The sequence below is a fragment of the Drosophila erecta genome, unplaced genomic scaffold (genome assembly GCF_003286155.1).
Source record: "Drosophila erecta strain 14021-0224.00,06,07 unplaced genomic scaffold, DereRS2 tig00000000-arrow-pilon, whole genome shotgun sequence".
Classification (NCBI taxonomy): Eukaryota; Metazoa; Arthropoda; class Insecta; order Diptera; family Drosophilidae; genus Drosophila; species Drosophila erecta.
In genome coordinates, this window is record NW_020825194.1 from 17697644 (window position 1) to 17711853 (window position 14210).

The 14210-nt window shown below is 43.5% G+C and overlaps 1 protein-coding gene across 1 annotated transcript in view; it reads left to right on the top strand.

The window, feature by feature from the left end:
• The first annotated feature begins 5678 nt into the window (after positions 1-5678).
• LOC6553158 (A disintegrin and metalloproteinase with thrombospondin motifs 9) overlaps positions 5679-14210 on the top strand; it is a 34366-nt gene continuing 25834 nt past the window's right edge. Inside the window, exon 1 of the mRNA XM_001980030.3 lies at positions 5679-7065. Coding sequence (XP_001980066.1) covers positions 6661-7065 — 405 coding nt within the window. The 5' untranslated portion in view covers positions 5679-6660. The remainder of the gene's footprint in view (positions 7066-14210) is intronic.

The window sequence follows — 14210 nt, forward strand, 5'->3', positions numbered from 1 at the left end:
ACTATAGCATTCTATCTTGTTTATTATAAGAACTTAAAATCGATATTTTTTGCTTATAAAGCAAAACTGATATTCAATGCATTTATATGATTTCTGATTTCCATGTTAAAAACCAGTAATGGTTGTCAAGTTTCTAAACAGCTAAGCCAATATTGTCATTTTCGCTTTTTTCCATTCGATTTTATTTAAATGCATTATTGACTTGCAAGATCAAAAAGGAAATTAATATAAACACTTTTCTATTTTTTGTTGATTCTTGACTCAGCACTTATCGACTTAAAACACGGAAAGTATATGGCCTGTCTGCATTTAATAATAGTTTAGATAAAGCGGCGATGACAATGTCTATTTTTCGCTGATTTAATGAGGCAAAGAGTTCATAAATCACATTAATGATACCTTTGATTGTAACTACATTAGTCGCCTTGGTCGCGTTGGTGGATTTCCTTTGTTTCGCTAGTTAAGTAAGGAAAACAACTTATTTTATTCGCACACTTTGTCATTGTCGACGGCAGTGTAATTTAATTCCAATCGACAGCGCTGGTTACATGGACATCGAGTGGTTCTGGCTTCCCATTTGCATGCTTTCATCCAGATCGAGATTGGAGCGGAGTAACATATCTGCGCACCGCTAGTAAGTGACAACTACAAGATAATAACTCATTCTGCAGACCGGCAGTCTGGGTGGGGCAAAAGGTCAATTTCGATTTGCCCAACAACGCTTGGGCCGTCGTGTAATTAATGCTGTAATAACCATTTAGCAATTTATAGCTGCCAACGCGGAATGCCTGTAAATCATTGTGACAATTGCCGGCGCTACCGAAACGGGAAGTCGCGCCTCCGATCTTCGATCTTCGATCCCCGGTCCCTGGTGCCGCTCCCTATTAGCATGAGGCATGAGGCATGATGCATTATGCAATGGGCCAACTGGCCAGCAGCCAGTCAGCCAGCAGTCAGTCAGTCAGTTAATCAGCCAATTCCCCCTGGGCGCAATTAAATTGCGCCTCAAGTAATGTCAAGGGTTCAAGGCGATTCCGGGCTCACCTGGCATCTTCTCGAGCCGCAGAACCACCACGCAGATGATCTCGCACCCACCGGATTGGAGTGTCGCTGCAGCTGGTGCCACAGCTGGGCCACCGATTGGTGCTGCAATAGGAGCCAGGTCAAGTGCTTACACTGCGCGAAACTGGCACTTCCCTGCCAGCATGTGCGATAATAAAACTTGCAATAGGGAATATTAATGTGGTGTATTTTTAATGAAAGCATAACCCATAAGTGAATGACGTGTAGTTAGTAATTATTTCAATGATTAACTGGTTTCAATGATTAAATGATGATTAATGATTAAAATGATTAAAATTATTCATCGCAAATTACACAGTAAGAAGCACGGAATACGCACCAAGTGCTGTTGGTCTATGACATTTCAGCTATTTTATCTAGGCGTTTCTAGCAGTGTAATGTGTGTGGCATGTGCAGTTCCACGAAACCAGCCCCTGATTGCCAAAACAAAAGCTTAGGCTTAGTCAGTCAGCCGAAAGCAAGAGTAAAGCCATCAGAAATCGGACATCAGGCCATATGCCAAGCCAAAAGCCGCTCAATTCGTGGCTGCAATTGGAGATTATGCTGATGCAGCGCAGAATCGACATAATTTCGGCTCGAGTTTAGCATTATGGCATATGCTCCGCGATTTCGAAAATTGGTTGGCCCTTCTAATACTAAGGAATACACCGCCTGTGGAGAAACTCACACACTGCATTCAATTACGTTTTTGGAATCAATGAACGGAGGAATTATTCAGAAAGAAATATAAATGTTAAAGCCTTATATAAAACCAAGCCGATTCATATCCATTGAATGGCCGGCCTGGTGTAAATGAAAATTTTCAATTGAAGTCTTTGGCAAGTGCATTGGCCACTCGAAGGAGGAGTTGCATTACTGAAAGTCGAGCGCCGTGTGTTGAACCGATCGGCGCAACGCGAATTTCTGGAGCGGTTCAGGGGCGGATTAGGGTCGGAATCATCTGCAGATGGCGGATGTCTTTCCCCAACTGGCAGACAGTTCAAAGAGTCCGGATGGGTCTCGGGAAATTGAGTTATGCACGCGTATGTACTTGAATTCTAGTCCATTTTCATGATCTTGCCTTTCAGCGGGCACTCATCTTTTATGGCGATAGAGCGGTGCTAGCCATTGTATGTTACTTCTGCTACTTTTAAAATGTTTTTAATTTCAGCTCACTTCAAGTCTTTTCCACATGATACCCATAAATATTTGCAAGCCTCTGGGATATGATTTGCATGCCAGTTTCTTAGACTCAAGGAACAGTCTGGTACACTGACAAAAGTAATGACTGTTGGGGAAATAGCATTTGAAGTCCTGATCAACAATGTATCTCAAGGGAAGAGCTAATCTAACTTAATTTAATTTGAAATACAAATTGAAATATATACATTTTATTATTTATATTTTTAAAAATTACTACTTTCTGTTCCCTACACAAATCCAAATTGGTCAGTGCTGACTGTGGAATCGAAAATAGTGTCTTGTTTCCCTCTGTGCATCTATATATAAACCACTATTAGTTTATGCTTTTCGCGTTGCGTGGGTGGGTGTGGGCAAGTCTCAGGGTCAACGCACGTCGGCCGGCTCCCAGTGATCCCCACGCCCGTCCCCATCCAAATCACCCCCGATTTCCATCTAGATCAGCATCGGCATCGCCATCGCCATCGCCATCGCCATCTGCGTGTGCTGTCATGGTGGCTGCTCTGCGCCGTAGTTGAATGGATGATATATGCCATACAGTTAAGTGAAATGTATCTTCGAGATACGCCACCTATATGGGAGTACCACAAATGCCTCTTACGCATGCCTCTCTATTCCGATTCCGATTGGGATGCCGATTCCCAATTCGATTCCTGCCGCTGATTGACAGCGGCAGTAATTGAGTTTGATTTTTGCGAATTTCCAGAATTTAGACATCATCGACGAGGGCATGGAATTGGGGGCTCTTTAGGAAAGGTTTTTGTTTAGTTAGCCCAAATATTTGATTCGATTTGATTGAGCAGCTGTCAGGGGAACTTCAAAACCTGAGCTCTCAATAATTGCGCAGGCCTGCGGATCGGATCGCTGGACTGCCTGTTTCGGGTTTTCGCAAGCTTTCGATCATTCAATCAGGATCAATATTTATTAATCAAGTGTGTGGGTGAGCGCAAAAAAGCCACTGAATGAAACTATCAGAGCATTAATATATAGAAATGCCAAGCCAACTCACGCATTAGGCATATGTACATATGTATATATGGACATAGATATACGGACAGACGCAATTGACTAAGAGGCCCGCGCGTGTTGGACGCACGGACGGATAAACAGACAGTCAGTCTGACATCGAACATCTGAAGACTTCGATCTGAAGACATCGATAGTGATCCATAGTATGGGGCCCTTCACAGCCTCTCGCTTATTGATCTTTGATCCACTTGAAGGCCGCTTGCCTGCGGATCGGAGTTGCACATATGCAGGACAGGGGGTCTGGGGATCCACCTGAAAGTGATGCTCTATCCAAAGCCAAATCCAAATCCACAACGGGGGAACGCAGCTGATGCTGTTGCCATATTGGCATCAACTGCTAAAAAAAAGTTTATGGCTGATGATCCAAATGCGTTAATTATTAGGATGATACAATACGATCTGAGCAGATACCATAGATACAAAGATGGATAGACAGATAGATACATTGTGGTCAGCGGTAGCGGTCTCCAGTGGCTCGATCATTAGCATCTGAAAACCAGCGGCGCCCCTTTGAGCAATATTTCCTAATTTAGACCGCATGGTTCCTCCAGATCAGTATGTGATTTGCTAGACTGAGCAATTAATTAGAGACTCGCAGTCTCCAGCTAGGAAGTCTTTTATTTATTTAGTGGCTCTGTAAACATTGCTTACAGGGCATGACTAGTTCGGTGCAATGTAAACAGGCTTCTAGGGGAACTCACTTGCCTCCAGACGTTTAGGGCTATTTTGTAAGACTTGCTATTCTGGCTGCTGTTTTATGTTGGCATCATTGGGATGCCGGCAGTTTGTTGTTGATTACAAAACAAGCGTTTTGTGGCCGATTGCATGGTTGCTGCTGCCCCAATGCAACGCCACGCTGGAGATTGCTCTTCCTGGAAACTTTTGAGCTGTTTTTCATTAGCCCAGCACTCTCATAACATCCGTATGTACGCATCATCGTATTTTGGAATACGAGTATTTTTAAATTTTTGCCGACATCCATGTGGCGAAATGGATTTTTAATTTCCAACTATACTTTAATTTGGCAAACGAGCTCTCGTCTCTAATTGATTAATTCTTATTGCTGCGTTTGATTAACGAAAGTATACAGAGGGTCAATTGCTACATATGGTAATTTGGCACAGAAGACACTTATGTGGAAGAGTTCTCGACGTTGAAATAATGGAGCATGGCTACTATTTTTATTCACTGACGCGATCAGTAGTTTGATCTTGACCCACATTGGATGGGCTGGGATCCAGCAGATGGCGCACACTCTTTGTCTAAATGGCCTAAAATAAAGTATAACATAATGTTACTAGGTTCAGACTTACTAAGCTCAGGCACTATCATTACTATTGCGAAATATATTTCCAGCTTCCGGTTAAATATTGTTAAATTTCAATGAATACTGATGAGCCAGTCATCTAGCATTCTTTTGTCATCCAAGTCCGATTTCCTCTGGAGGGAAGTTCCCCTCTGAGTAATGCTGAAGGTCCAAAAATTTTTTAAGTCAAAGTGTTTAGTAATTTGGATTAGAACATTTGTAATGGAGATTAGAACATTTTTTTCATGTTTTTAATTAATACTCACTATTACTTCCTGGAAGTTCCTAACTACCAACGTTACTCAGCTGGGGAAAAAACAAATTTAAAATTTTCCAAATGTTTTGGTCGTGATAGTTTGGCAGGTTTGTGGGCGTGGCAACATTTGAAAACCAACTTTCGCTGCGTCTATGTCTTTGGAAGCTGCCATCCCAGCATTCGAGCTTTTGTAGTTCCTAAGATCGAGGCGTTCATACGGACATGGCCAGTTCGACTCGGCTATTGACCCTGATCAAGAATATACATACTTTATATGGTCGGAAACGACTCCTTCTGCCTGCTACATACCTATTTACTCTATTACTGAATACTACAACTGAATAAAGAACGCAGTGGAAATGAAGCTTATTATACCCGCTTTCGCTCTTATTTTTAGAATATTTATGTTCATATTCTGCCCAAAAGGCAGATATTCTAGATGCCAAGATTGTTACTATGTTAACAGCTAATCTTATCGGATGATAATTTTCTGGCACCCCAAAGGTTGCAGAGCCTAGCATATAATCCGCACATGTGCAAAAGAGCACGCTGGAGTGCTCTTAAGCCTCTTTCAAGCCTCTCTTTGCGCCACAGCGCTCTCTCTGCGGAGAGCGAGAGAGCGAGAGAGAGAGAGACCGGCTCAGTACTGAGTTCTATGTACTGGGTACTGATAGGGCATTTCGGCGTCTTTCTAATCGCCCAAAAGGCATTCGCTTACAGTCCTAAGCCCTTCAGTCATCCCATATCCCTGCACATACATACATATGTATGTTGCACAGCAACAACATAAGAGAGCAGCTTTTAGCTTTAGCTTTCGGAGCGGTATGTGCTCGCGATCGCGATCGCAGATTGCCTGTGCGCGGTACGTTGGAAAGTCGGCTACCAACTGCGGATCGCCAAGCAGTATTCAGTCCGCAGCGGGAACTCAAGCGAGCCGAAACGAAACATCGCCAGATACAGATACATATTCTCTGGTTCGCAGCACTTGGTCCATCGGCTCGTTACTCGTCCGCTTCGTTTGTTTGCGCGCGCGTTAGAATTAGCCAATTGCTGAGTTTCATTTGTAATATTACTCCAGTTCCAGTTCCGATTCCAATTCCAATTCCAATTCCATATACTAGCTTAGCGGTGTATCCTGACCAGCCATGTCGGCCAGCTAGCGATAGCGGTAGCGATAGTATGCCAACCGATCGGCGCGTTCTTGTGAACTCTGACATGGTTCACAGTTGTGGGACAACCTTCGCCACCGAAAAGTTTGCAAAAATAGCCAGTGGCCGAAAGCGAAAAGAAAGCCAGAAACGCAGAATGCCAAAGGTGACCAAGTTAATGGTGCAGCTCGAAAGTGAATGCAATCGGCGCGATGTGTGAGGTTCAAGCTTAACATTGGCCAACCACCACGAATAAATTCTGTGATTCGGCAAAAAGATTCATCATGAGATCGTACTTAGGCTAGAGCAGTAGTACTAAAGTAGTTTATCTAGCTAATCACAGCCATAAGTGTGAGTCGTTTTAATACCCACGAGCCGTAGTAATCGCGTTTCTGTTCGTATTTTCGCATTTTTTGGCGGGTGCGGTGCCCACGGCAACGGAACGAGACTGTCGCATTTCAATTAACAAAATAAGCAAAGAGCCAAAGAGCCGCAGAGCCAACATAAGTGTAAAGATACATATATCTTCAAGATATATGTACATATAGCCGCACACACTCACTGTGGATTTTGTTGCTCTTTCGCGCGCATTTTTGCACGTGCCATTTGGGATTCGAAAGATTGGATTTGGGAGATCGCCATCTTATCTGGTCATCGCCATGTCCATGCCGGATGCCGGTTCACTGGAAGCCCCCGCCGGCGGCGGCCAGGAGGTCGAGTGCCATCGGCTGCTGTCGGACCTGCCCGCCTTCGCGTATCCCAGCACCACACTGCGCTCCACCACTTCCGGTCACAGCACTCGCACGAATAGTACCACTGTCTGCGAGTCCCCCGGGGCAGGGGATCGCACCTCCTCCGTCTCCGCCTTCGCCTCCGCCTCCGCTTCCACCTCTTCCACCGCCTCCGACGAAGACGAGGATGAGCGTGCCCTTGACCGCTGCCTGCGGGGGACGTCGGACGACCTTGGGGAGGCCGGGCTGCGGTATTCGCTGAAAGGACCACCGCCGGAGCTCTATTCGGCCAAGAAGGACTTCATCAGCAAGGGACCGCTGCTGGGCAGACAGGTAGGTCCTAAATCCGAGCTATGTATAAATATTTGCAGGGAGGCCTAGTCAGTCCTCCGCATCGAATTTCGTGGGCTGATCGAATTCGCATTTATTTGTGTTTGTATTCGTCGCTTTTTTCCGCTTTATCGAAATCGGCTAGCCAAGCGAAAAGCAAATTCAAGTTAATTTATTGCATTGATTCCACATCGATGTGCCGAGTTCTTTCCTTTCTTTTAAAATTTCGGTTGATTTGTCGATATTTTGGTGTGCTCGTCTCGTTTTGTATGCCGCATTGTTTTATTTCATTTCATTTCATTTCATTTTTTTTTGCCGCTTTTGCCGCTTCTCTGCCACTCTATTCGATTTTGATTAAATACCACTGGGGACACAAAGAAAGCGACAACCGCAGCGTTGACCACCGCATTTGAATTCACACGCCTCACTGGCCACGGAGCACCGCGCACCCGGCAACAGAAATGCGGATCTCGAGGTGGACTCGATGTGATTCTCGGCTACCTCGCCGTTCGACAGCTTTAAACAGACTGAAGAAGGCAACGTGCTCGGAGCACTGCGATCCAAATGCAAGAGTGCGTCACCGAAGTGCATCTATGCATCAAACACTCTGGTCAACAAACTATTTCGTGGCTATTCCACTTCTGGACTTCTGGGCTGCCACTTCTTTAGCTGACTCATAACCCACTCACCCATCCATTTGCGTCAGGCAGGGACTGACTGCTGACATGTCGGACGTGTGTTTCCGCCAGGTTGCCCCTATCTGGTTCTGCTTGCTCTGCAGCACCACTTTTCGGAAAGCGAAAGATTCTGCATCATCTGGAGCACATGTCCCACAGGAGATAAGAAACTCCAAGTTATCTAATAGAGATAAAGAAAATAGACATAGACGACCCTGTCTGGCTGGTGCTGCTATCCCCCGGGCGACTGGAAACGAACGGCTCTTACCCATTAGCGCGCTGCAGACGAATTTAGATGCAAATTTCGAAAACATTTACAAGTTCGGCTCGAGGAAGTGTAATTGCAATTACACGAGCTGGGTGGAAAGCGCACATAACTACGATTTACAAGGCTCGACACGGTGTGAAAAGCGTTCGTTTTGGGACGTGACAACAACAAGTATGGAAGCATGCCTAGAACTGCTAACTGACTAACTGGCTAACTGGCTAACTGGCCAACTGGCTTACAGGCCATTAGAATTTTATCAACGTCCGCCTGGCGGGCAATGTAAAATTTGAAAAACAACACGATCCCCCGGTCCACGAACACAATACATAATACATAATACATAATGATGGGTGCGGGTTGGGAAGTCTGTTGGCCCGACCAGCCCTGATAACAGGCCATGTGTAGCAACGTAACCCCCTCGGGATCGTATGGAACTGGGAATGGGAATGGGAATGGGAATGGGATGGGGATTGGGATGTACTGGTTTTTGGGCGTGCTGAAAGCCGACTATGTGGGTTGTATATATGCCCAGCGGATGGCTTTCAGAAGCACATGAGTAATTGTGACAGATTCAGTTCGGTGCTGTGCTGCGAGTGTTTCGAAAATAGATTTTCTAGTTTTTCGTGGCGCCTAGAAGCCGAGTCGGGAAATACTTGCTGTAAGTATTGCAGTGTGCCGTCCAATTTGTATTTCGACGATGAAATGTGCACAATGTGTAGAATTTGAATATTTATTTTCTCGGTTTTTGTTATTGTTTTGCTTTGCTTTTTGTCTTTTGTCGTTTTTTTCCGATTTTTTTGTATTTTGAGTCGTACGTCGTCGCTTTGCGCATGTTTCTCTGTCCCAACTACTTCTCGTTATTCATTTTGTCTTCAATTTATTTCGTCTACCTTAAATAAAAACAAGCAATGGAACTAGTTTCGGCAAGCCGATGCCTATATACCCTTGCGGTAATTATGTGCTTAAAAGCTTATTCCTAATATTTTTCCGAATGTTTCCTAGGGAAGCTGCGCGAAATAGTTGTGCGATTTAGATCAAATAAAAATCGAATTCTATGTTGCTTCTTTAGGATTGAAAGCCACCCACTTAAAACTACTTCATTACTAACTACTACTTCGCAGCTATTTGATATAGTCGTCCAATTGTTATCAAGGGAAAGGCTCTGACTGAAAGCAATGTACACAGTGCAAGGCTATAATGATGAAAATTTGAAGCGTTCATTGACACTAGCTAAAACAAGAAAAACAGAGAAAAGAAGTCTGAAATGCTCAATTCGTCAGTTGCCAAGAAAGCAGCACTCAATATGTGGGTGTTGTGGAATATGCGATGAGTATGACCATCCATCCACCCAAAACTAGATGGGCTATCCATCCGAAGACCCAGACCCTGCAGAAAATCGAATTGTAGCCAACGATTAATGATCGTTAAATATTCAGCTCGTCTCCCAGTGATTAATGCCACACATAACCATTTCGTATACCGATTCTCATGCAAATGAGTAGGGCGTGTCCTTGCAGCCCTTCGGCTGGATGGGGTGACAAATAATTTGTCGGAATATTAATGCCGTCAGAGAATACAAAAAATAAAATAATCACAAGCAGTTACAAAAAGCGGCGAGGCAATTTCAAGTAAAAAGGCCAGAAAACGACCAAATCATTTTAGGTGTGATGCCGGGGCGTGACTTTGGGGTGCTGTGCTTATGCTTTAAGCTGGTTATTTTGAATTTAATACAATTTTTTTCGCCAAAAGATGTATACGTGATCTGCATGCAAACACTTCTGCGAAGGCCCGCATCCCCCGCATCCCCCTCTTTCCCCCCTCCCCACGGGAAGCCACCCACGTTCTTCACAAGACCAAAGTCCCAAGTGCTCATTTTCTAGCATACGAAAACTGTCAAAATTATGAAAAAATGCTTATAAAAGTCTCGGGAATTATCTCAAGGAAGAGCGTCGACGCTGAGATACTCTACGCTGCATGCTGAGTAGTTAAGGCCGTTCCACGGGTAAAATATCCCTTAGACATGTAAACTAACGACTTCAAGCCAGCTCGCCTACAAATTAATCATTGGCTTACAGGTAATCATATTTGTATTGTTTACCTTGCGAATTAATTACATCTAAGCCATAGGAAGTGTGTAGGAAAACATCAACAAAGCACTCCGGGCCTGTCTAGTGATTGCTCATTTTAATTAATTCTTTTTTAATTTATCAGTCAAGATTAATGTTAAACATGCTCAATCTGGCTAGGAGTTGCTTTGGAAACCGAATTCGGCGCTGGCCCAGCCGGAGTCTCTGTGTTAATAATTTAAATATGGATTTTAGCGGCCTTTTTCGGCGGGGTATTAGCATAATTGGGGGCCAGTGTCCATCCCCGGCTGCCGAGCTAAGCCACTCAAGGCGAAAACACCTCTAATAATTACCTGTCCAATTTTTCTTCGCATTCTGGTGAATCTGGTGATTTTCTATCCATTCTGTGTCTGGTGTGCGAGTGTCTCTGCTCTGCTGCTCGCAGGTCGTGAATGAATTTTTCAACAAATTATTTGGATATTTTGGGAAATACAAATTTGTTCAACTGGCTGGTGGGCTTACATCAAAAGGCCAGAACCGCCCATAGAGCACAAGCTGGTTTCAGCTCGGCTTGATTGTCTTCGGGGTCCATTCCAATGCTTTATTTGGTGTTTAGTTTCTGGTCTCAGCCCCATCCCTAGACTTGGTCGACTTATCTGGCCGTTCCGCGAGCCTATCTTAATGATTTCTTATTTATTTGCTGCCATTTGTTGTGAGCCGACTTATCGCGTTTGTGGCCATTTGGAGATGGAGCGTGTAACATCGCTTTACATAAGTCCATTATATTTTATTTTTAACGACACTCTTTTAATTATTTGGCCCGCCGGTGGCATCATCGCTCCCATCTTCACGGTCAAGGCAAAGCGGGATCATCGATTCTGTTGTTTTGCATATACATTTGGGACTCCAATTTGGATTCAGATGCGTATTCGAACTCGGACGAGACGAGACGCGACGCGAAGATACGTGGACGTGGTCGTGGACGTGGAAGTGGGGCGGTGCGTCTTTATTCATATGCTAAACTCTTCTGAATTCAGAAGTCAGAAGTGGCTTAGCTGGGCCGACGGGCTCGGCACTTATTTGAAAGCCATTTGGAAACCTTGGGGCATCATCGCTTTATCATCGGAGGCGGATGGGTGCAGCATAAGCCGAACGCAGTCCGCGATCTAAATACTCGTATAGAAAGAAGAAGGTTCCTTAATGGCATCGCCAGTTTTTGGCGTATTGTTTTATTATTGTTCCCTCGCTGCTTTTTATTAATATTTCAAGGAGGAGGAATTTCGATATTTGTTGCGATTTATATGTGTCTGCTGAGCCTTTGTTTCGATTCCCCGAAATTAGACGAGGCAGTGCGGTTCTTGAGCTGCGATCTATGCGGGGTGTTCTTTATTTATGGCATAGCATGGTATGGTGTGGCATGGTATTAGATACTCATTCATTTTGAGCGGCATGATTTATTGGACAAGTGATGTCGTTGTGATGGCACATCACGTATACGCCCAGTGGTGCCATGCAGTTCCCGGACTGCAAAGGCTTACGGAGTTCAGCAGAAACCGCGGCCCCATTATTCTGGGAACGCCGAGCGATACCTGACATATATTAATACAACATATAATCGCATTATTGCCACACGCCCTCGTTTTGCCAAAATCGAATGTTAACCATCTTTGCCGCAGGCCATCTGACTAACGGTTTCGGCAACTTAGCGGCAACCAAAGACAAAACCGACCGCTATTTGCATAGAAAAACTATCAAAGACATTAATAAATCAACCTGTTTTATGTGTTATTTGTCAACATTGCACACATTGTATTAAGCCAAAGAAAGATTCGGGCTAATATTTGTACGAGTACACAAACGCAGTATAAGTAGATACCAATGCAACTAAGTATTTTCTGTTATCTCACTTGATGCAGCTAGTTCTGGGTAAGCTTGTTTCGCTTATAAAGCTATCTCGCTAGCAAAAACTAAGTACCATTTAGTACTTGTATGTATAGTTAAAAACAAATACAGCTACAGCCGTAGCTGGCATTTTCTCGGCAACCACACACGTGGTATCCCAAATCATAAAGATATAGTATATAAGTATATATAACTATATATACGTATGTATATGCATGTATATAAGCATATAGGGGTGTTAATTTGCAGTGACAGAAGTGCACGTCACGGCAAATTTGGTGTTTACCCAAATGCTTAGCAACGTAAGGCACACATCTTTTGAGCTGTAAGCCGTAGATACTCAGAAGGTAATATTAGCATAGAGTGTTTCTTGATCAATAGCAAGTACATCACTCCGTCAAAATAAAAACCTACGAAAGTGTTACTTTCGATTTCAAACACTGTGCCTCTTTGGATATATTTTTGCGTTATATATGCGACTGTTATTGTTATGACTTTTATTGGTCCCGCATGACAAAGTTTAGCACAATAAAAAATCATGTTTATTGCTGAATTATGTTATGACGGTCTTCTGTGGGGAGCGGGATTCTAGTTTCACGATATGCCTGAAATCATTTCGGTATTGGCCGAATGATGTGCTATTCGATCCCCATTATTTTCCATATTATTTCCGTGTACTTGAATCCGCAGCTTGTGAGTGCGATCGATGTGATCTGCAAATGAATCTGCGAGGCATCGCTAATTAATGCTGGTAGCAACAGGTTCAGCCCCCTTATCTGTATTTTATTTGAAATTTATTTTCTTGCCGGTGCCCAGCTCACTAAATACATACTCGTACATATGTGTGTACAATATTCGGCTCAGCTGTTCGACTAGACAAACATGGATTTTGTTTCTTTTTATAACATTAAACAGAAGTTAATGAAACGCTTATGAAACGCTAGCTGATAAGATTATTGCTGGAAATTAATAATATTTCCCAACCCCTTTGGAAATATGGCTGCTCTTTTTGGACTCGCGAGAAAAATGCTTGATTAATTACTTTATGGGACCGCCGTTTTCCACATCCATACATTTAACATGTACTGAGTGAACTTGGCCCGTTCTATTTATTATTTACGCAAGTGCACTTACCCATTTGTTGAAACAATTATATATTTTTAACACTTATGTACGTACATTTGCCGCTGTCCCGGGCCAATATTGCCCATTTTGTTTTTATATAAAATGCATATACAAACGAAATATGAAATTCTACTTGCGCAAATAGGAACATGAGCAGTGTGATGCTCGAATTCCTGTTGCAAAATAGCCTTTTGCAATTAATTCAGCGGCGTGGATGGATGAAAATTAAATTTAAATTAAAATTAATCCCCAGTCATAACAAACGCAAACTTTTGCTTAGCACTCGCTTCTTTTTGCCAGGGGCAAAATTCAGCCTTTGCTGTAAAGATAGCGCGTCACAGTAAAAAACAAAATCCAAATAAAGTGAAAAAGTGAAAAAACCTAAGCACCCCTTTTAATTTTAGCACTCCAGACAATTGCCACAAATTTTGGTAAAGCAGGCGTGTCAATTGCTGTACAATATAAACAAATTACTGTTGGCGGTAACTACTTTAACTGTTTTCGTTGCCGGCAGCCAAACTCAGGCGTGAATTTGTCAAATGCCAATGATGATGGCCGAAAATGCCACTGGTTCGCACAAGCTGCCGCTAGGTGGCTCAGCCGATAATGTGGCAGCAAGCTTTTAACGTGAAATCACGATTGTGTTCGCCAGCGAATTAGTCGCTTTTGCCAGTACCAATACATGTGCACGTATAGTGTATAACTTACCCGCTCCCTGCCACGTTATTGTACAATTAGTTATATTTATGCTGCTGCTTGTTCGTCGACGGCTGTTGCTGTCTGTCGTTCAATAATTAAACGACCATTAGGCGTATTTAGCGCACAGCTCCGAAAATTTGGGTCATTACCAAAGCAAGAAATCGGCCCAAACACAGCCACACACGTGCTGGCCGTCGATCAGATGTGTTTATTGTTTATTGTGATTGCGATTATGATTATGTTATTGTGGGCCGTGTCTATCCGCCTGTCCACTCGGCTATCTGCCCACCACCCATCCAAGCGCATCTGGTCTTCATTTAGATTATGGAACTCATAATTTAGAGCCCGCTGGCCGCCAAAACGATTTGCATCAAAATGCACAGCCAGAGCAATCACAATAACAATAATAAT